Source organism: Sciurus vulgaris, assembly GCF_902686455.1.
Source record: "Sciurus vulgaris genome assembly, chromosome: 14".
Classification (NCBI taxonomy): Eukaryota; Metazoa; Chordata; class Mammalia; order Rodentia; family Sciuridae; genus Sciurus; species Sciurus vulgaris.
Genome location: NC_136475.1, coordinates 73,199,355 through 73,222,412, shown reverse-complemented (window position 1 = coordinate 73,222,412; position 23,058 = coordinate 73,199,355). Strand labels below are relative to the sequence as shown.

At 33.3% G+C, this 23,058-nt stretch overlaps 1 protein-coding gene across 1 annotated transcript in view; it reads left to right on the top strand.

Annotated features, from left to right (window-relative positions):
- The window catches only part of BIRC6 (baculoviral IAP repeat containing 6), a 213,402-nt gene that overhangs the window by 73,989 nt on the left and 116,355 nt on the right, over window positions 1-23,058 (top strand). Inside the window, 17 exon segments of the mRNA XM_079109988.1 lie at window positions 1,202-1,380; window positions 2,346-2,479; window positions 3,657-3,818; window positions 3,916-4,047; window positions 4,863-4,960; window positions 5,991-6,138; window positions 6,956-7,089; window positions 12,958-13,092; window positions 15,037-15,224; window positions 15,951-16,274; window positions 16,504-16,603; window positions 18,454-18,668; window positions 19,022-19,230; window positions 19,561-19,907; window positions 20,658-20,877; window positions 21,906-22,039; window positions 22,760-22,870. Coding sequence (XP_078966114.1) covers window positions 1,202-1,380; window positions 2,346-2,479; window positions 3,657-3,818; window positions 3,916-4,047; window positions 4,863-4,960; window positions 5,991-6,138; window positions 6,956-7,089; window positions 12,958-13,092; window positions 15,037-15,224; window positions 15,951-16,274; window positions 16,504-16,603; window positions 18,454-18,668; window positions 19,022-19,230; window positions 19,561-19,907; window positions 20,658-20,877; window positions 21,906-22,039; window positions 22,760-22,870 — 2,970 coding nt within the window.

The window sequence follows — 23,058 nt, the reverse complement described above, 5'->3', positions numbered from 1 at the left end:
TTGGTTTTGATAAAATGAAGGATGAAATTACATGCATGTTTCTGGAAGCCTTCAGTAATATAATTTTCTGAGAATTTATTATGGTTTATTGTTTTTCTTATCAAATCTCCAAAATTTTTGGAACTAGAGAATAAGATTTCTAAATTTTTGTGAAAGAGTAAAAGGGTGAATTGGACGAACGAAGTTTGAAACAGAATGTTGAGAAAGGAGAGTCACATCAGATACCAAACTTCAAGTAGTGCAGCAATAGGAAGAGTGTGACATCAGCTGGGCACTGTGGCATGTACCTTTAGTCTCAGTTGCTTAGGCCAAAAAACCAAAAGGTAACACTGTAGTGCAAGTTTATAGGCTGGTAGGTAAAGTAGGAAACGATAAAGGTAGCTTTGCGGTCATGAAGATTTAATACCTGCTATTGCTGGTTGTTTGCTTAGCAGGTATATTAATATGAAGATATTTCTACAAAATATATATTTATATATAAACACACATATATATGAGATATATATAAAAATATATAAAATATACTATGATCTCAATCTGTATAAAACAAGATAGAACACATCCCAGGAATAGTAACCATTTATTGAGTGTTTGCTTTGGGACAGGCATTGTTATGAGTTTTAGTTAAGTCTCAAGTATTAGTGTCATTTTACATTTGAAGAAACTGAACCAGAGAGTTGTTTGCCTAATAAATTGAAGAGCCATTATCCAAGCCCAGGTAGTAACTCCAAAACTTTTTTTTTTTAATTATTTTTTTTAAATTGTTTTATTGTTTATGCTATAATGCTATGTGTATGTGCACATGCAAATATATTTGTGTATGCATGAGTATGTATAAGAAAACTAGTGGATACACATAATGGATACCATAATTATCAGTGGGCAACACTTTAAGGACATTTTTATTTTCTTTGTATTTTTCTGTAGTCCACAGAATTACTAATATTAAAATAATTAATGCCATGGGGGGAAAACCATGCTAATGTTTATAATGGTCAAAATTGTCCATCTTATGCTATTCATATGAATTTTAGTGTTTTTTGCTACCAACATATGAAGATTGTTCAACCATATACTCAAACAGTATAATATGGATTTTTCTATTGGTATTATTTGTTATTTAGCCTGTTCTGTCAGATGAAAGGCAGTTTAATTTTTTTGGTGATTCAGTAATTTATTCTGTTCTGTACCACTCCTCTAGGTATGGCAGGAGGAAAATATCGTTCATTTTTAATCCATGTCAAAGCAGTGAATGAAAGAGCAACAGATGAAATTTGTAATGGTGGTATACGTCCTGTAGTAAGACTTCCATCCTTGAAACATCAGAGTAACAAAGGTTATTCACTTGCTTCACTTTTGGCAAAAGTTGCAGCTGGCAAGGTAGGAAACTATCATTTTAAACAACAACGCTGTTGTGAACGTTGTGGATGAGATTTGACACACTATGGGAAGTAGTATGACCATGCATTGATGTTTTACTTGATGCTTGGTTAGTTTGTACTTCTTTTTTTCAATGACTTAAAGAAATATAATTAAGAAGAAAATGTTTTGAATTAGCACAAAGCAAATTGCCTTTTATAAAGTATCCTCAGTAGGGAGTAATTATTAGCAGGTATTTCTTTCCCTTTACAGTTTTTTAGAGCATAATATTTATTTAGTTAGAGTTTTACCCTAATATGTCCTCTATTAGTAACTCAACACTTTTTATTTATTTTTTGATAAGAATTTGAGAGAATGTCAGATCAGAAGTTGTGTAATAATTTTAGAGGTATGTCTTAATCTTTATGGTTTATTTTCTACAATCAACTGTGTATCATGCAGTCTCTTAATAATTGTCTGATACTCGATTTTCCTGAGCTCTTGTTTCTGTCATTACTTATAAGCAATAATAGTAGCAATATCAGTCACATTGATCATCTTATATTTGTGTAGGTTTTCCTATTTTTCAAGGACTTCTATATATTTATGTGATTTAATCCCCCAAATAACTCTTAGGTAGGCAGAGCAGATGCTGCTGTCGCCATTATCTTATATTTGAAAGTGAGTGAACCTTAGCAGTTGGGAAACTGGCATATCTCAAATAGCTTCTAAAGTGCTACAGCTAGGAATGGATTCAGAACTTTGGTTTTTATAATCTTTAATCACTGGACTTTTAAAATAGTGACTTTGTTGTTATTTTTCCTGTTGATTACTGAAAATTTGTTTACCAAACACGAGAGCAGAAGCTATTATTTTAATTTGAGATTTATGATTTTTGATGGTCAGTTATTTTCCTTTGTTTCATAGCTTGGTACAATTTTAAAATTTCATTTGTTTGTTTCAATTATCTGATTTTACGTATTTAGGAAAAATCTTCTAACGTTAAGAATGAAAATGCAGGCAGCACCCGCAAATCTGAAAATCTTCGAGGCTGTGATTTACTTCAAGAGGTTTCAGTTACTATTCGAAGATTTAAGAAAACTTCAATTTCTAAGGAAAGGTAATGTCATTTTATTCTGCTATTCTCAAATGAATAAAAGTAAAAATCATAATACATACACAAATTTGAAAATCTGACTTTTACCTGAAAATTTTGTTTTGTTTTCAATTCTGTTAAGAAGTGATAATCTCAGGGGCTGGAGTTGTGGCTCAGTGGTAGAGCACTGGCCTAGCACATCCAAGGCACTGGGTTCGATCCTCAGTATCACATAAAAATAAATAAATAAAATAAAGGTATTGTGTCTATCTAGAACTAAAAAAAATTTAAAAACCACACCACACACACACAAAAAAAAAAAACCCAAAAAACAAAAACCAAAAAACTGATAATCTCAGTGCTAGCATAGTTGTATTTTTACTTCATTCTTTTATCTCTGGTGTCTATACAGTTGTTGTTGTTTTTTTGTTTTTTTTTTTTTTTTTTTCGGTGCTTAGGATTGAACCTAGGGCCTTGTGCTTGCGAGGCAAGCACTTTACCAACTGAGCTATATACCCAGCACTATACAGTGTTTGTTATGTACCAGGAATAGATGAGGAAGGAAATGAACTTGATTTGAATTTATGCTCGTTCTTTTGTCATATTATATGACATTATTGTAATCTATATTTCTTTTAAAACTATTTATAAAAGTACATATATGTATACATATATATATGCTAATTTAAAATTCCCCCACCTCTCCTAGTGATGGAGATCAGAAACAGGATCTTACACATGCTAGGCAAGTATTTTACCACTGTTCCACATCCCAATCCCCCAATTTTTTTTTGCAGTACTGGGGATCGAACTCAGGGCCTTATGCTTGCGAGGCAAGCACTCTACCAGCTGAGCTATCTCCCCAGCCCCTTTTTTCTTTTTTAATTCTGATAGTCATGATTTAAAATGAAACCTAATGCTGGGTACAGTGGTGCATACGTATAATTGCAGCTACTCAACAGGTTGAGGCAAGAGGTTCACAAGTTTGGAGCAGCCTGGTCAACTTAGCCAAAACCTTGTCTCAAAATAAAATAGAAAGGGCTGGCATATGTGAGATCCTGGGTTTCAATCACCAATACTGCAAAGATAGGTAAATAAAGGGGAACATTACATGACCAACAAACACATCATTGCTTTAGTTTAATTGTTCTATTTTGTTGTTAATATATTTTTTGGTAATATATTTTTTTCTTTCTCTTAGAGTGCAACGATGTGCTATGTTACAGTTTTCTGAATTTCATGAGAAACTTCTAAACACCCTTTGCAGAAAAGCCAGTGATAGCCAAATCACCGAACACGCCCAGAGCCTTGTGTTGGATACTCTCTGTTGGTTAGCTGGAGTGCATTCAAATGGACCAGGAAGGTTAATAATTATGATTTTGTTTACCATTGATGATTCCCCTTTGTATGTTTTGATTCAGCATTCAGGATGAGTCTAAATGTCTGCTATTGTTTTGCAGCTCAAAGGAAGGAAATGAGAGCCTACTTTCAAAAACACGAAAATGTCTTTCAGACATTGTACGCGTTTGCTTCTTTGAGGCAGGACGAAGTATAGCTCATAAGTGTGCCCGATTTCTAGCTTTGTGCATTAGGTTGGTGTTTTTTTGTTTTTGTTTTTAGTTTGCTGTATTTTTAAGTTGAAAACATACTTATAGGTGCACTTGCACTTTGGTGACTGATACCTTGTCTGTATTGTAATTTGATCTTCAGTGAGTGTATGTATGACCTAGAACTTCAAAGTTGATGAGGTTTATTATTTATTAAAAAATTATTATTTTTTTTGTTCTTTAAACATTTTAAAAAATTTGTTCTAATTAGTTATACATTACAGTAGAATGCATTTTGATGATGAGGTTTGATACCCTTAGAAAGAATTTTAGGTTCTTAGGGCAAATTGCTGTGTTTAAATAAGTCTATTAATGAAGAAATCTGCTAACCTTCATTGTTATTAGTAGTGGTTGGGAGAATTTAATAAGAGGAACATTTCTCTCATTTTTACTCCTAATTCTTCCTGGTTGTCTTTTTTCCTTCACCTGTAGTCTGTTCCTTTTCATATACCAGTCTTACTCGAAATTTTTGTTTTATGTTTTTTTTTTTTTTTTTTTTAAGACATTGTGCAGATCAGTTATTGTAAATCCGGAAGCTTAAACTAATGGGCATTATCAACTGTACTTGCTTGTTAGCCCACTTTAGTAAAGGTAGTGGTTTAATACGTAAGAAAATTGTTTCAGAGACCCTGAGTATAATCCGTCCTTGCTATCTTGCTGTATGTTTGTAGGGTGTAAGGCAGGTTTTTCTTCTAATCCGGATGAATAATTTTAAAGATCTTTAAATACTATTCTAGATTTAGGGTTGATTTTAAACCATGAATATTGTCTTTAAAATTCTTCTTTTTAAAAATTTTCAGTAATGGCAAATGTGACCCATGTCAACCAGGATTTGGATCTGTTCTGTTGAAGGCTTTACTTGATAATATGTCATTTTTGCCAGCAGCAGCAACTGGTGGTATGTAAAATTAGTTTAACCACAGATAGCTATAATCAGAGGGACTATCTTAGTAATTGTTTTATCTGTATTATTCCCTTTTTTCCCTTTATCTTATCTGTCTTTTTTAGGCATTGATAACTTGTGGTTGGGTGGGCATATACTCTGTTTTAATACTATTCCAAGGAAAAGGTTAGTTGAACAATAAATACCATTTCATTTCAATTTATACATTTTTCTGTACTTCTTTTAAAGTGTCTTGAGCCAGGCGTGGTGGTGCGATTTGGAGCCTGAGGCAGAAGGATTGCAAGTTTAAGGCCAGCCTCATTAATTTAGAGAGACCCTAAGCAACTTAATGAAACCCTGTCTCAACACAAAGGGGGGATGGAGAGGGGAGATGTGGTTTATTGGTTAATCGCCCTGGGTTCAATCCCTAGTATTGGGGAAAAAAACAAAGATAGTGTCTTGAGGTCAGTAGAGGTAGGATGCTTAAATTCTCATGTATACTTAGTCATCTAAAAATTTATAAAAGAATGTTAAAATGTACCTTGGACATTTTTTAAACCACTTGGTCTGTATCTAATTGGAAGTGCAGAATAACTATGTTCCATTCACTTGTTAAAGTGTGCTGTCTGAAGCTAATTGCTATTCAGTGGTTTTAAAGATTTTTGTATGAAGAAGCAACATTTTAGGAAGGTTGGCTTAGAGGACCTATAGTCTCCAGTTATCCAGCTATTCTGAAATGCACCTCTGAGTCATATCACATTGTAATCCTAAGTGCCTAGGTTGACATAATATTATTCTAAAAATATTCTTAGTGTAGAACTGTGCCACATATTGGGCCATGGTGTGGGGGTTAATTTTGTCTCTCTTTTCTCTTTGATCTATTCAAAGAGTTCATTTTTCTTTGCAAATTGTCCTTAAAGATTTTCTTTCCAGAAAAAGGAGGTATCATTCTAGCAAAAGGAGGTATACTGATGAATATGTAACCTGAAGTTCTGTTAGAGAAAAAAAGGAGAAAAAAGAAACATGTCATTGTTATTGTTTTCAGGTTCTGTCTATTGGTATTTTGTTCTGCTGAATTATGTTAAAGATGAAGATTTAGCTGGGTGCAGTACAGCTTGTGCATCTCTACTTACTGCTGTGTCCAGACAGTTACAGGACAGGCTGACACCAATGGAAGCTTTACTTCAAACAAGGTATTTTAATATAGAATGCTTAATAAGGATTCTTTCTAGGAATGATTCTACCTTTGCATAGAATTGTTACATAATATATATGCTTCAGATGCTATTTTCTGGCAAAATAGGTTTAATTTATGGTTTATCATTTTTCAAATGATAATAGCCTAAGGTTTCCCCCCTTCTCTGAAATTGAGATTTCTTGCAGATTCAGAGGGCTTATTGTATTTAATGCTTATTGGAATGCCTTGCTAACAGCAAAAGCATTTAAAGTGATCTGTTTTTCTATTTTTACAACTTGATAGATTTTTTTTGTAAAATAATTTGTTATCCTTAACTAGAATTTTTCCATTTACTATTTATGTTTCCAGAACTTCAACATAGTGAATTAAGAAATTCCAAAGGTTAGATTTGAATTCTTTCCTGATCTTCAGTTTCTGAAGTAAAGGTATTCCTTCATTTGTAGCAAATTATCTAATCTTTTTGAGATTAGAAATCATTTTGATGAAACTTTCTATAATGCCTTTATACTCTCTACTCATCATAGTGATTAAAGGGTATAAAAGAGTATCTGATAGTTCTTCCCTGCCTTCCTCTGCAAGTGATGGCCTTATTACATTAGCTGCCAAATTATTGAATCATATCCTGAGTCTCTGGACAATGTCTTTAGGAGTGTAGGTTTCAGAGAACAGAATTAGGATTCAGTGGATTAGTTAAATCTGGTTAGTTGCTCCCTCTGCTTAATACTTCAGACTGTTGTTATAAACAAAGTAAATAGGTAATTTCTTAATTAAATGGTTGACAGGAAAATTGTTTGTACTTTTCCCCCCCCCAGATATGGATTATATAGCTCACCATTTGATCCAGTCCTTTTTGATTTGGAGATGAGTGGCTCCTCTTGTAAAAATGTGTACAACAGCAGCATTGGTGTCCAATCAGATGAAATTGATTTATCAGATGTCCTTTCAGGTAGTGACTTCTTTATTAAAAGAATTTCTAAAATGTTGTATCTTGGGTTTAAGTTGCCATCTGACTTAATACATGGTAGTTATTATGCTTTGTCTTTAGAACACTAAAATTCTTAAGAACTTAGCATCTGTGAATCAGTAAAATTGCAATAATTTCTTGCTTTTCCCCTTCCCCTCTCAAAGAAAACAACCCCCCCCACACACAAAATCAGTGAAGGTTGAATGTCCCTAATCCAAAAATCCAAAATCTGAAATGCTCTAAAATTATATTCATCTTGGAAATTTTGTATTCCCAAATCCAAAAAGCTCCAAAATTTGAAACACTTCTGATCTGAGCATTTTCCCTAAGGGAACCTTAGATGTATATTAATGTTACCTAATATATTTAGCTATATATCAGCATTGAAGGAGTTGTGATTTTATTTCTTTGTTTTTGTTTTTACTTGTATGACAACACAATTTTAATGTTCATACTTATATTTAAATTTGATTTATGTGTTGTAACCTTGAGAATTTTATTTGCTGTTCCTTTGCTGTCTATAATGTCAATTAGCATCATTTTAGAAATATAAAATTAAGATATACTTACTGTAATAAGTAAGAATGCAGAAAAAAAAATTTTCTTACATTTGGTGTCACTATCCTAACTTAAGCTTTGTAGATAATACATGTATTCTATGTATTTCTGAAGAATCTACTTTTACGTTTGTGTAAAGTTATATAAAATTTTCAGGTGCTGGAACGTGGCATTTATTTTCATAGATGAAGCAGTGACCATGTAATTTTTTAATCTTTTTCCATGCAATGCACTTACTCTATTTGTTGTTAATAAACTGTCGTTAATAAAACATTAAGATAATTGTCACATTAAATATAAGTAAATTTTGGGAGGTCATCTTAGTTTTGTTTATTGCAATTAAATTATTAATTGTGGAAACGGAAAATAGAAAAATCACATGTAGAAATATAAATAAAATGTGAAATTTCTCAACTACAGCCTTTTAACCCTCCAGTATATTGTTGTTTACTAGATGTTTGGCTATGTGGACTTATTTCCTACACACATTTGTTAAAATTTTTAAAGGAAGCGATTATACTATACACACTAGTCTGCCAGTTTTGTTTCTTTTCCTTTTTTGTCCTTGATACTGCAAATTGAACCCAGGGCACTCTGTTGCTGAGCTACCTCCCCAGTCTCCCCACTGCACCCTTGTGCCCCTTAATTTTGGGGTGCTAAATTGCCCACACTGGCCTGAAACTTGTAATCCTCCTGCTTTACCTTCCGGAGTTACTGGGATTACAAGCATGCACTATTGCACCTGGCAGTCATTTTGTTTTTTAAGGAATTATATTGCCCTAAGTATTTATGTTATCACCTCTGTTTGATGACTTAGGCTATGATTACCTTATGCCTATCTCATCATCATCCGCATTCTCTATCCAAGTGAGAAATCAATTCGGCCATTGCTAATTACAGTTGGAACTTGGAGGATAGGTTAAAATTTCAATGAAGAGGAGATCCCTTATGGTAAGACTATATGGTGAAGACCATAGGCTCAGTCATGCTCTCAGTAAGTTTACAGTACAGCCATACTCAGTAAAGAATACCCAGAAGAGGAGACTTAGAAATGATGATGTATCTCCACATAAATGTCTCCTCATCTTTCTTCATCATTTGAACTTCACCTGCCCTCCTTTTCTCAACTAATGTCCTTAGTGACCCAAGACAGATTGTCTTTCTTGATAACCTCTTTCTTATCTTCAACATTGAGACTGTTAGCAGGTCCTACCTATTTTTCGAGCAATGTGTATTTCGGTTCTCTTTACTGCCTTACCTATCATGATTGATAGGATTACAGTCCATAGTATATTCATCCTGAACCTGGACTGCAGTAATAGCTTTTGAACTGGTCTTCCTTCATGCATTTTGACTTACTTCAATACATTCTCTACATTGCAATGAGTGCAGTCTTTTCTGAATGCAAACCCAATTGCTTAATCTCTGTCCTTAAACTCTGAAGTTCATCTCTAATACAGCATATAAAAAAACTTATATAACTTGGCTTTCTTTCCCTTACATATAATTATTTGCCATTGGCCCCTTTAATCCTGAGAATATGTCCCATAGACCCCCTTAGGGTTCCTAACATCCTAAAAGGGGTTCTAGGGATTAGAATTATTTTCTGTAATAATAGTACAATGTTATTTGCCTTTTTACTATATAACATTTGTATTAATTGTGCAAATGCTTGTTTTCACTATACACTTGAAATAAAAATAAGCCACATTGATTTATGAATACACACAATAAATAAAATAACCTGTTAAGTTTTGAACTCATGATTATATTTTTTTAAAATATTTGCTGATGAAATGGGAAATATACACAAAGCACTTCTCTGTACCAAAGTACTAATTTGTGCAGTTGTTTGAGTTTTAAATTGAACCAATTGCTTATTTGCAAGCAAGGTTGATAGGCAAACCATGTTCATCCAGACTGGATTATTTGGTAGATATTTTATAAAAAATGATTGAAAGTAGCTTGTCACTTTGGGGAAAAATTATTTCTTGCCAATCTTATACATAGAACTTTTAAGGTAAAAATTAGGATTTTTGGAAAACATGTATCTTCCACAGTGAGCTAGATAGCAGTCAACACATAAAGTCTTTACTGATGGGATATAATGATGTTAGTATTACTTTCTAGTATTATAAAATAAATGTTAGCACTTCAAAGATTTGTATATAATCTTAAGTCATTATTTCCCAAATAATCCTTGCATGTGATATTTCATTATTGTATATAGGTAAAAGATTCCTTAAAGTATGCAGTATACCAGTTGAATTTTTTTTTTTTTTTTTTTTTGGGGGGGGGTAACAGGGTTTGAATCCAGGGGCTCCTAACCACTGAGCCATATCCTCAGCCCTTTATTATATTTTATTTTAGAGATAGGATCTTGCTTATGACTTTCACTAAGTTGCTGAGGCTGGCTTTGAACTTGTGATCCTCCTGCCTCATTTTCCTGAGCCCCTGGGATTATAGGCATGTACTACTGCACAGTTGATTTTAATGAAACAGTTTCAGAAGTTCATGGTTCAGGGGCTGGAGTTGGGACCCAGTTATAGAGCATTTGCCTAACGTGTGAGGTTCAGGGTTTGATTCTCAGCACCACATATAAATAAATAAAGATCCATTAACATTGAAAAAATATATGTATATTAAAAAACCAAGTAGTTCATGGTTAAGTGTTCAGATACCACATCATAACTAATTTTTAGGAAAACTGCTACCTCTCAGACATTTTCATATACAAGGCTATTAATATACTCCTTTTTCAGCTACAAATTTGTGTTGGACCAGATTTTTTCAGATTCTATCCAAATGACATACACCTTCACATTGAATAATGAAGCAGATGGGAGAATCCAACTAGTCTCCGATTAGCCAGATTATAAAGAGATTGACATTTAATTGTTTTAGAAAATGATCATTAAAAAAATGATTATTTTTAAAATCAAAACATTCTATTTCTTTTAAGAGTGTTGAATGGATTTATTATCAACTGAATTATAATTTCTTGATCTCAAAATTTCTAATGTAAATATTATATATTCAGCCAATATAAGTGAAAGTCATTTCGAGTTCTTAATAGTTTACAGATATGTAAAGAATCAGCATTGAGAATTGTTCCTCTGTATTTTTTTAGTTCCTCAGGGATTCCATGTTTCTTTGTATTGTAGGAATTTTCACTCATGATCCTTCTGCCTGGCCTCTTCTACTCTAAGGGAATAAATACATAGCGATCTATTATTTTTTTCCCCACAAATCTCATTAATTCATCAGGGAAACATTTTGTTACCTGTTAAATAAAATTGATCTCCCCTTGACTTAGTCATTTTAAGTTTTTTAAAAATTTTTCTTAAGGAAAACATTTAAACTTTTAAATGTATAGCTATTGGCTAAATACCTTGTAACCCCGAATATGGAATATAAGTTTCATGAAGAGCCATCTTATCCCTTTTTACTCATTGATCTGCTACATCTTATCTGAGGTTGTGTGCAGTAAACTTTTTTATTTATTTATTTATTTTTTTAATGGTATTGGGAATTAAACCCCAAGGCAATCTACCACTGAACTATATCCTTAGCCCTTTTTCTTGATAATAGCCATTCTAATTGGAGTTAGATGAAATCTTAGGGTGGTTTTAATTTGCATTTCTCTCATTAGTAGGCATGATGAGCACTTTTTCATATATTCGTTGATCACCTGTATATGTTCTGTGAAGTGTCTGCCCAGTTCCTTAGCCCCTTTACTTATTGGGTTCTTTGTATTTTTGGTGTGAAGTTTTTTAAGTTCTTTATAAACTTTGGAGATTAGTGCTCTGTTTGAAGTGTGTGTGGAAAAGATTTTCTCCCACTCTGTAGGCTCTCTTTTCACATTATTGGTTGTGCTGAGAAAAAACTTTCTAGTTTGAATCTATCCCATTTGTTGATTCTTGCTTTTATTTCTTGCACTATGGGGGTCTTGTTAAGGAAGTCTGGTTCTAAGCCAACATGATGGAGATTTGGGCCACTTTTTCTTGTTTGGTGAAGGGTCTTGGGCTTAATTCCTAGATCCTTGATCCATTTTGAGTTGAGTTTTGTACAGGGTGAGAGATAGGGGATTAATTTCATTTTACTGTATATGGATTTCCAGTTTTGCCAGCACCATTTGTTGAAGAGGCTATCTTTTCTCCATTGTAAGTTTTTGGCACTTTTGTCTAGTGTGAGACAAGTGTATTTATGTGGCTATATCTCCATGTCTTCTATCCTGTACCATTGGTCTACCTGTCTATTTTGGTGCCACCTAGCTCTTTGTAATTTTATTTTGAGACAGTCTCACAGAGTTGCTGAGGCTAGCCTCAGACTTCTGATCCTCCTGCCTCATCCTCTCCAGTTGCTGGGATTACAGGTGCACAATACCATGCTGAACTTGCAATAAATGTTTGTTTCTTGAATAATTCTGCTTTAAGGATTAGTAGTCTACAAAAATCATAAAGCAGTGAAAATAATACTTGCTCTCCTGAGCCATACATAGTCATTGTGAACTCTTTTGTATTCTTTCTCCTTTAGTCTTCTTGTTGTGGTTTCTTTGTTCATCTAGTTAGGACCACTATTTTTAATTTTAATTACGTATGTAAACTTTAAATATCTTTATGAATAGAAAGCAGTATACTTGGGCTGGGGATGTAGCTCAGTTGGTAGAGTTGCTTGCCTTACAAGCACAAGGCCCTGGGTTCAATCCCCAGCGCACCGCAAAAAAAAAAAAAAAAAAGCAGATGCCTCAAGATATGTGTTGTTCTTATTTTGAAATGTTTCTGTAATCTTTTTTTCACTTAGTTGACAACTTAGACTGTATTCTCATATGTTTAACATATTGTGTCATAACCAATTTCAGAAGCTGGTGTATTATTATTTTTCTGTAATTAACATGTAAATCACTTTTTGCTGAATATCCGTTTCAGTGCTGATAGAAAAATATCCCTAATGTTTCTTATTACTATGAATGGCTACTACATTGCTTTTATGCAACTCTGCTTTTGTGGCAAGCAATCTAGTATCTCCTTTTGTCAACTTTCTTAATACCACATTCATTGTGTGAGCTCTGTGTAAGGGTTTTTTTTTTTTTTTTTCCTTTTTTATTTATTTATTTATTTTTATTGTAAACAAATGGGATACATGTTGTTTCTCTGTTTGTACATGGTGTGTAAGGGTTTTATGTTTATATATGTTTTAATTTATATAAAGTTTGGAACTTTAATTACTCATTTGATTTGCCTTCTCAAGATTATCTTCGCATACTGTAAGACTTCTCTCTTTCTGTACTAGGAAATGGAAAGGTCAGTAGTTGCACAGCTGCTGAGGGTAGTTTCACATCTCTCACTGGACTTCTAGAAGTTGAACCCCTGCACTTTACTTGTGTGTCAACTAGTGATGGAACCAGAATAGAAAGGGATGATGCAAGTACGTTTACTGGTATATACCTTCTTTTTTTATATACTTTATGGAGTGATAAACAAAAAAATGATAGTAAGTATTTAAATATCTATGCGTAATACATGCAATTTTGCTATCATTGTAAGTAGAAACTTATGGAAGGGACATTTTAGGGAAAAATCGTAAGTAATTTCATAATCTTAGTTGATTTCTAGGTTTTTCCTCCCTACCAGTAGAGCACTGTCTTAAATCCTTTTGTTTTTATATGTGCATTTTTAGAAACTCTTTAATTTGGAAAATGTCACCCATAATGGAAATAAAATAGTAAAATAGCCATGTTTCCATTACCAAGCTTCGACAATCAATAAATGATGGCCAGTCTTGTTTTGTGTACACTGTGGCAGATAATGTTCTTTCTTTCATTTAAAGTTAATAATATATTTGGCGATGTCTTTGATGAACAAAAAGAGAGTACTGTTTTTCCAACTAGTTTAAAGTAACTCTGGATATTTGCAACACTATTTGAGTATGGGAAATACATGATGCTGTTGATGTTTTAAATAAATATCTTCACTTATAAATTAAAATTTTGACTATCAGTAGAAACTTCCTTCAGCCATAGTTTCATAACTTACAAAATGAGATTATAATAGTACCTAAACATATTATAATAGAAACTAATACTTTGTATAATTAATACCTATTTCTTAGCTGTTGCAGAGATTTAATTAGTTTATGTTAAGTTCTTTGCTCTTGACATTGGTTTTGGCTTCACATAGCCCTTGGTTCAGATCTCAGTTCTGCCACTTTCAGCTTTACAGGGTAACTTCCCCAATCCATTCTTCACTTAAACAGCTAAAAAATGAATCATGACATCTACCCCATTAGTTTGTTCATCTGTTGAATGTGGTAACTCATTGGAAGTGTGTCTTTTGGAAGTGTGTGTAATAAAATTTTCTTTTATTACAGTAGTTATCCTTACCCAATGTAACTTTCTAGTAAAGTCCTGTTATTGGGCTGGGGTTGGGACCTGGGGTTATGTCTAGGTGGCAGAGTGCTTCCCTAGCACATGTGAGGCACTGGGTTAAGTAAAGGTATTGTGTCCATCTAGAACTAAAAATCTTTTTATATAAGATCTGTTACAATGTAAGTATTACTAATATTATTAAACTTGACCTCTTCCTCTTGTTTTATGCTGACAAGTTGTGAAATTAAATTTTTATCTCAGCTTTTTTCAAACTATTCATAAATATTGAATGGAAAAAAGGTTCATTTGTAATGTGTTTTTGAATTCATATTGAGTATACATTTGAATACACATTGAAAAAGAAAGTCAAAGAAATTTCTTCACTTGTAAGATTTCCTAGAGTCTTTATTGATGATAAAGTTTACCGGTAAATAGTGTATACTAGGTTTGACAGTGTGTGGGACACTCTATTTGAGTGTTCTTGTGTAGCATATATTAGGAAACATTTATGTATTTTGTGCAAGCCTGTTCTCTTCTTAGACGGTGCTTTCAAATGAGGAAATTGTCATGTTTTTTTAAATAATGATCTTAAAATTGAAGGCTTTTGAGTTTTTTTTGGAAGTGGAAAGTTGTACATTGTTGTGAGAAAAGTTAATAAAGCAATTTTAAGTTTATCTCATGTTCAAGTTATATGACTTACTCTCATTTTTAATGGTCATTTTAATAAAATAAAGTTCTTCTATACCAAAGATATTTGTAAACTAAAACGTAATTTGTCTTCAGTTTTCTTTGCTTTGTGATCATTCCTGGGTCTACTTACTAGAATTTAAATACCAATATTATCAATACTGTACCTGTGCCATTAAGATTTTCTCATTTATGCTCCCTTTTTAAAAAATGAATACTTTTTAAAAAATTGACTATAGTTTAGTGTGACTGTTTCTCTGTGAAACTTTTCTTCATCCTGGTCTCTTTGTTTTTGTTTTCCCCTTGTCTTATGCCAGTGAGTTCCTTCGGGGTTACTCCTGCAGTAGGTGGACTATCATCTGGGACAGTTGGGGAAGCCTCGACAGCCCTGAGTTCGGCAGCCCAGGTAGCTTTGCAGTCTCTCTCTCATGCAATGGCTTCAGCCGAGCAACAGCTACAGGTGCTGCAAGAGAAACAGCAGCAGCTTTTGAAGCTTCAGCAACAGGTTGGAGACTATTTGGCTTTTGTTCATGCTGTCTCTAAACTTCAAAAGCCGAAAAGTACTTTAAAATTGACCATTATTTTCATAACGAAAAGTAGGTTGCCTGATCCTGATCTAATAATTTTCAACAAAAAAATTGAGGTAAATTTTTTGTAGCATTAAGTTTGTTAAAATTATATGAATGCCTTTTATTTAATACATATTTGAGGGAATATAATTGGTTTAAGTAAAATACGTTGTTTAAACACTCTCTATCAAACATTACAGTTATCAGTTACTCTGTAGAGAAGAGAACCTAAAACAACATTTTAAAGACCATTTAAATTAATATGACTTAAAATTTCAACAATAATGATGTTTGTGATCTAAATGCAGCCTGTGACAATTCCGTGTAACAAATTGTGTCAGATTCGTCCACATGAGAATCAGCCTCCTGTTAATGTTTTGAGCAGAACTTTCTTTCCTTAATTTACATTTAATTGTTCTGCTTGCTGTTCATGTTCACTTTGAGAAAGTTCTAGTTCTCAGATACACAGGAAATTTTATATTCAGTATTTTAAGAAATATACAAAGCAGTGTTCCATTTATGTAGACCAGTGTTGATTCATGTTTGTGTAACTAGGATCTACTTAATCATGTTTATGTTTATAAATTTATATCCATGTAGTAGTTCCGACAGTTTAGGTAGGCAGGATTAGTCTATATGTGTTGCTTTTACTTCTTTTACAGAAAGCAAAGCTGGAAGCCAAGTTACATCAGACAACAGCTGCAGCAGCTGCAGCAGCCTCAGCAGCCTCAGCAGTAGGTCCTGTTCACAACTCTGTGCCTTCCAACCCAGTGGCTGCCCCTGGATTCTTCATTCATCCATCTGATGTTATTCCACCCACTCCAAAAACAACACCTCTTTTTATGACTCCACCACTCACTCCACCCAATGAAGCAGTTTCCGTTGTGATTAATGCCGAACTTGCACAGCTTTTCCCAGGCTCAGTCATTGATCCCCCAACAGTCAATCTGGCTGCACATAACAAAAATTCCAACAAGTCCAGAATGGTAAATCATGTTTTAAATAGGTGTTGGCTTAGACATTTAAAAATATTTGGAAGTATACTTTTAACTTTAGAAGGCAAAACTTTATTATATGAACTCAATATATTAGATTATTTTCTTTAATAAAATATAACAATATACATCAGGAAATGAGACTTGTTAATATTATGGCTAATAGTTTTTATAGAGCTAGAGTAATGTCAATATAGAGTTATACTTTTTTCTCTTCTAGAATCCACTTGGTTCTGGTCTAGCCCTTGCAATTTCTCATGCTTCACATTTTCTTCAACCTCCACCTCACCAGTCCATTATTATAGAGCGAATGCATTCAGGTAATCTTTGACTTTCTTGAAGTATTTTTTCTGCCTACTCTGTTGGCCCTTTTGTTACTTACTGTTATCCATTTTGATTTTTCATTGCAAATAAATCACATTTGCTCTTGGTTAAGTACATTTGACCAATAATAACCACTATATAAAAGGTTCAAGCTGTGTGCTCACCAATGGAAGAGTGATGTTGAGTAGATCTGATAATTCTGTTTGCACAGTGAGTGTGATCTATACCAGACTCTTGCTTGTTGAAGTATGATTGACATAAATATCTGCCTCCATTGTAATTTTCAGTTACCATACTCTAGAAATTACGTTTCAAGGAATATTCCTAAAACTAGCATTCTTTAGCGAAACTGTCTTTTGAGAAGAGGTGACAGAACTGCTACTTACCATACTAAGTAAGGTTAATAAATACTTCATGGTCTCTGGATTGTTTAAATTTGATCTAAACTTGTCTTATGTTTGTATACTGGAGACTTATGGTAAGAACTGGATAGTTCTTTTAGATCATATTTCCGAATAAATAAGTAATTTTAACTTATAATCATACAATTTTTAGTTCTGCACTTCAGCAGAACTTAGCAAAATAGAGGGAAGACAGGGAGATAAGAGTGTTAACTGTAGCACTTTTCATTATATGAATAATTAAGCCATATTTGCTTTATTGCAACAGGTTTTTCCTCTTTGGATGCTGGAGTTTGAAGTCTCAAAATAAGTCTTATGGTGTTTTTTTCAAACTGATTGTTTTTGGTAGCATCATTAGTGTTGATAATGTTTAGAATGAAAGCTTTTTCTTCTTTAATCTTAGGAGATGTGAGGAGTTGCTTATACTTCAGTTTGGTTTTTTTATCCATTCAAGTGACCATAGCCCATAAGCCCCTTGAATAGGAGAACTGTATTCTTTGTTGTTTAATAATTTTTATGTTTGGGAAAGTATTGGTAATTGATCATTTTCTTTTAAAAGAGCTCCATTGAGAAAAACACCATTCCTAAATGTTTTAGTTCTTTCTTTTCCTTCATTGTAAAATGTAGCTGGTAAATCTATTTAGCTTTCCAAAAAAAAAATGAAAAAGAAAATGCATTATATTATTAAGGATCTGCCTTCCATTTCACTAATTAAACTTGTCCTTGTCTTATATGAGATGAGAAATGCAAATCTACTGTTTCTTCATCTACTTCAACTGGTATTGACTTGAAGGGACAGTGATGTCTGTATATTGGAGGAAAACATTGTTTGAAATGAACTGCCTGTTTTCCTTGGCAAGTCATCTTTTTAAGAGTTTGACTACATATAATTCCAGCTACACTTTCACTTTACATATTAAACTTAATAAAATATTCATCTCATAAGAAGTTGAACAAGGCTTAAGAAGACTAACGTTGCTTTGTACATCTTGGTATCTTTTTTTGTGAAATTAAAGGAAAAAAAACATCCATTGATTGAAAGGAAGGCAGAATGGAATGTTACAGTATTAACATATATAATACATTGCTGATTTAAATTTTTAAACTGTTTTATTGATTGATTAATTTACAGTAGTGGGGATAGAACCAAGGGTCTTGTGCTTGCTAGACTAGTTTCTACCGAAGAGCTGCAGCCTGAGGCCCAATTCCAGTGTTTTAAATCAAGGTTATATGTACAGTTGATTTCTTTCATAGTAAATCTTACTCTTATAATTTTGGGGGGGTTCAAAACTAAAATAGGGGCTTCAGAAAATTTTTTAATGAGACACAATGAAACTAATTTTACTTATTTTTGTTTGCTTTTGTTTGTTTATAGTTTTATTAAATTGATTTCATATGTTAAGATGAATGCTTCAGACTATTTGAGTGTTACTGTTCTTTCATAGGAGCCAGGAGATTTGTGACCTTGGATTTTGGAAGACCTATACTTTTGACAGATGTATTGATTCCTACTTGTGGAGACTTGGCCTCCTTATCAATTGACATTTGGACGTTAGGAGAAGAAGTGGATGGAAGGCGATTGGTAGTGGCAACTGATATAAGCACTCATTCACTAATTCTTCATGACCTAATACCACCTCCTGTGTGCAGATTCATGAAGGTAAAGATAGTAAATTTATGTTTTCCACTTTTCTAACAAATGCCAAGACATATAGTTAAAAAGTATAACTGTATCTTTTATTTATGTACATGTGTGTATGTTTATTTTTGTGATACGCTAGGCAATGACTTATCCACTGAGCTATGTCTCCAGCCATTTTTATTTTTATTTTTACTTTTGAGACAGGATTTTGCTAAGTTTCCCTGACTGGCCTTGAAACTGCAATCCTCCTACCTCTACCTGCTGAGTAGCTGGGATTATAGTCATTTGCCTGGTGTCTTTTAAAATATTTAGTCCCCCTCTCTTCAAACTGATTGATAAGTGCATGTATTTTTTATAATTTTTCATTTTAGATAACTGTCATTGGACGCTATGGAAGTACAAATGCCAGAGCCAAAATCCCTTTAGGATTTTACTATGGTCATACCTATATCTTGCCTTGGGAAAGTGAACTTAAGTTAATGCATGATCCTCTAAGGGGAGAGGGAGAATCTGCAAACCAGCCAGACATTGATCAACATTTAGCAATGATGGTTGCTTTACAAGAGGATATACAGTGCAGGTGAGGAGAACATAGCAAACATACTGTAATCTTATTCAAACTGCATATTTTATGTAATGTCTTGCTTGTATTTCTGCCAAAAAATGTCTTTTTATAGGTGTATAGAAAAGAACAAAAGGAAACAGGACATTAGCGTTTTGCAGAAATACTCAAATTAACCATGAAAATATTGTGATTAAATAATTGACTCCATTTCTTCATACTTACCAATGGAGTAGTTCTTAATAGTTGTGTTTTAACATATTTTTGAGGTTTAATTTTTACTGTGTACATGTATAAATCAAGAAAACATTCCAGGAATTATTTTGTTCATTTATTTTTTACTTATAGATATAACTTAGCTTGTCATCGTCTGGAAACTCTTTTGCAAAGTATCGATCTTCCTCCTCTCAACAGTGCTAACAATGCACAGTACTTTTTGCGAAAACCGGACAAGGCAGTCGAGGAAGATAGTAGAGTTTTTTCTGCTTATCAGGATTGTATTCAACTACAGCTTCAACTAAATTTGGCTCATAATGCAGTGCAGAGGCTCAAAGTAGCTATAGGTGCAAGTCGGAAGACATTGAATGAAACATCAAATCCAGAAGATTTAATTCAGATGTCTTCCACAGAACAGTTACGTACTATCATCAGATATTTATTGGACACTTTGCTCAGCCTTCTTCACTCTTCCAATGGTTTGTATTTGACTCATTTATTTTAAAGGCTGGGAATATTTTTGATGTAATTTTGTTGCATGTTTTAGGAAATATGTTTAATTTGAGTATTTATGAAATGTTTAGAATCACCCATTTGTTTTCTCCCTTTTAAAATTGCTTTTGCTTTGCAGTGCCGGGGATTGAACCTAAGGCCTTGCATATGCTGGGCAAGTGCTCTTCCACTGAGCTACATGCTCAACCCCACTTAATTTAATTTTTCTTATTTGAATTTTTGATGAGTTTTTTTGGTTTCTGTTGTTGTACATGCATTGAGTTACTGGCAAACTATTATTACTTAAAAATTCAATAGTGAAAAATTTTCATAAATTGCTAATCTAATATAGAACTGTTGTTTTCTAGCCAGGAACTATTTTTTTTTCTTTTTTGACATTATACACCACACACAAACACACACACACACACACACACACACACACACACTCACACTCTATCTCTCTCAACACCCCCCCCCCCCCCCGCCCCAGTGTAGCAGTCTGGTAAACCCAAATGCAAGCCTAGAAATATAATTGACTTAGGTGCTATTTGTTCTCCTCTCCAAATATTCAAGAATTAAAGTTCTACATATAAGGAGTAAATAAATAGCAAAGTAAATGGAATATAATTTTCTGCTGTTTGCTAGTAAAGAAGAAAGCATGTATAGGTATGCTGATTTTTATATTACACCATTTACTTAATTAGGGAATTGTGCTGTTTTCTCTCTTATAATAGGTCATTCTGTTCCTGCAGTTTTGCAGAGCACATTTCACGCCCAGGCCTGTGAAGAGCTCTTTAAACACTTGTGCATCAGTGGAACCCCAAAGATACGGTTACACACTGGTCTTCTGCTTGTTCAACTGTGTGGTGGTGAAAGATGGTGGGGTCAGTTTCTTTCCAATGTTCTTCAGGAATTGTACAATTCAGAACAACTTCTCATCTTTCCCCAGGATAGGTAGGTCAGAAAAGTTTGGTTTTATTTGTTCTTAGTGATTTGTAATTCTGACTTTCATTCGTCAGATTTTGAAAGCTTATTTATGTGGATACCAGGTGTATAGAGAAGGAAGCAGGTCTAGTCAGGATTTTGGGATTACCCAGTGAAAGATACTAGTAAGATAGTATAATGAAGATTATATGTGATATAACTAGACTACACTCTTGGTTTTTTTTTTTTTTTCCTCACTTGAACCTGTGGCATTTATAGATCTAAGTATTTCCTATCATCTTATGATACTTCGTAAAGTAGATAAAGTTAACTGGTTCTAAGTGTTTTATTTCTTATAAATAATGTTATAAAATATAACCAGTAACTAGGAAGAAAGCTCATTTTAACATATATATCCAGGTTTAAATTAGAAAGTTTTTGCTTGTTTTCTGCTTCATTGGAGATTGAACCAGAGGGCACTCTACCATTGAGCTATGTATTTTGTCCATTTTATTTTATTTATTTTTTTACCCTTTTTTTTTTTTTTTAATTTTGGGATAGAATCTCAGTAAGTTGTTGAGGCTGGCCTTGACCTTGGTGATTCTATTGCCTCAGCCTCTGAGGTCCTGAGATTACAGGCATGCACCATTGTGCCTGGCTGATGAAATAGGTTTTAAGAAACAAATGTTGTTAGTATTCTTTTAGATTTTACTGTAAATTATTTTTAAAATTGAACAATTAATTGCAAGTGCTGTCATTATTCTTTTTTTTTTGGTACCAGGAATTGAATGCAGGGTTGCATAGCCCTTGAACCACATCCCTAGCCATTTTTATATTTTATTTAGAGACGGGGTCTTCCTGAGTTGCTAAGTGCTTCCCTAATCTGCTGAGGCAGGCTCTTGATCCTCCTGCCTCAACCTTCCAAATTGCTGGGATTACAGGCATGGGCCACCATGCTGGCCTATCATTATTCCATTACATTGAAATGTGAATTATTTTTTAAATGGAACAATCATATTGGTTCTCACTGAGTATTCTCTTTGTTATCTCTTTTGTAGGGTTTTCATGCTACTTTCCTGTATTGGTCAAAGATCACTTAGTAATAGTGGAGTATTGGAAAGCTTACTTAATCTTTTGGATAATTTATTGTCACCTCTTCATCCAGAGTTACCCATGCATAGGAGGACAGAAGGTATTAAAATAAAGTATCTATCGTTATTAAAAATATAAGGTTCCTATAAATATGCTTTTTTAAAGGTATTTATTATGAAATATTTTAATATCCATTGCAGCACACTTTTAATATTTTTATAATGTAGACTTTCTGGAATGAGTCATCCTCTTGTGATTGACTACCAAATAATTATTACTTTAGAAATCTGTTACCTTTTCATTATTTGATCTTTGAACTTCAAAATGGTTAAAATGGTTGTAATTTTTTTTTTTTAATACTGTCATCACTAAAATCAAACTCTTATAAAAGTTTAAGCTTCACAAAGGTACAATTGTTCTTTTGGTTAATGATGAGTTTTTATAAATAAAAATTATTTTAGGGATAAAATTTTAGAACATAGTTTGGTATATTATATGAATTATAAATTGAGTCAAATGTTTTATTTCAGTTTCCTGTGTCCCTTATACTTTGTTATTCGACTTGATAAATTATTTGATTGGTGGATTCAGGTCAGACGTAACTTTCGTACCACGAAACACCTGTCCTTTATTAGATTTGATGTTCTATTTGATTTATGGCTACAGGTTTCTGACTTGGGGAACTATTATAAATATTAGTGTATTAGTAATGATATGATATGTTCTGCCTTTTAAAATGTTTTATTTCATTTATGTTATCTGACCTCATTAGGACTCTTATATTCACCTGAATTTTTACCCTCCCCCCATCTCTGTTTAGGAGTGCTAGATATTCCAATGATCAGTTGGGTTGTTATGCTGGTGTCCAGGTTGCTGGATTATGTGGCAACTGTTGAAGATGAAGCAGCAGCTGCAAAGAAACCTTTGAATGGTAAAGACAGGGAGAGGTTTCTGACAGGTATCAGAAGTTTATAATAATATGTTGGTGGGGATTTTGAGTGACTCTGCAGTTGTTCCAGAACTGGCTATTGAACTGGAAATACCAGATGTATGTAATTTATGTAACTCTATCAGGAACCTATTTAAAGACAGAATTTAAATTTGATGGAAAAGTTTCTT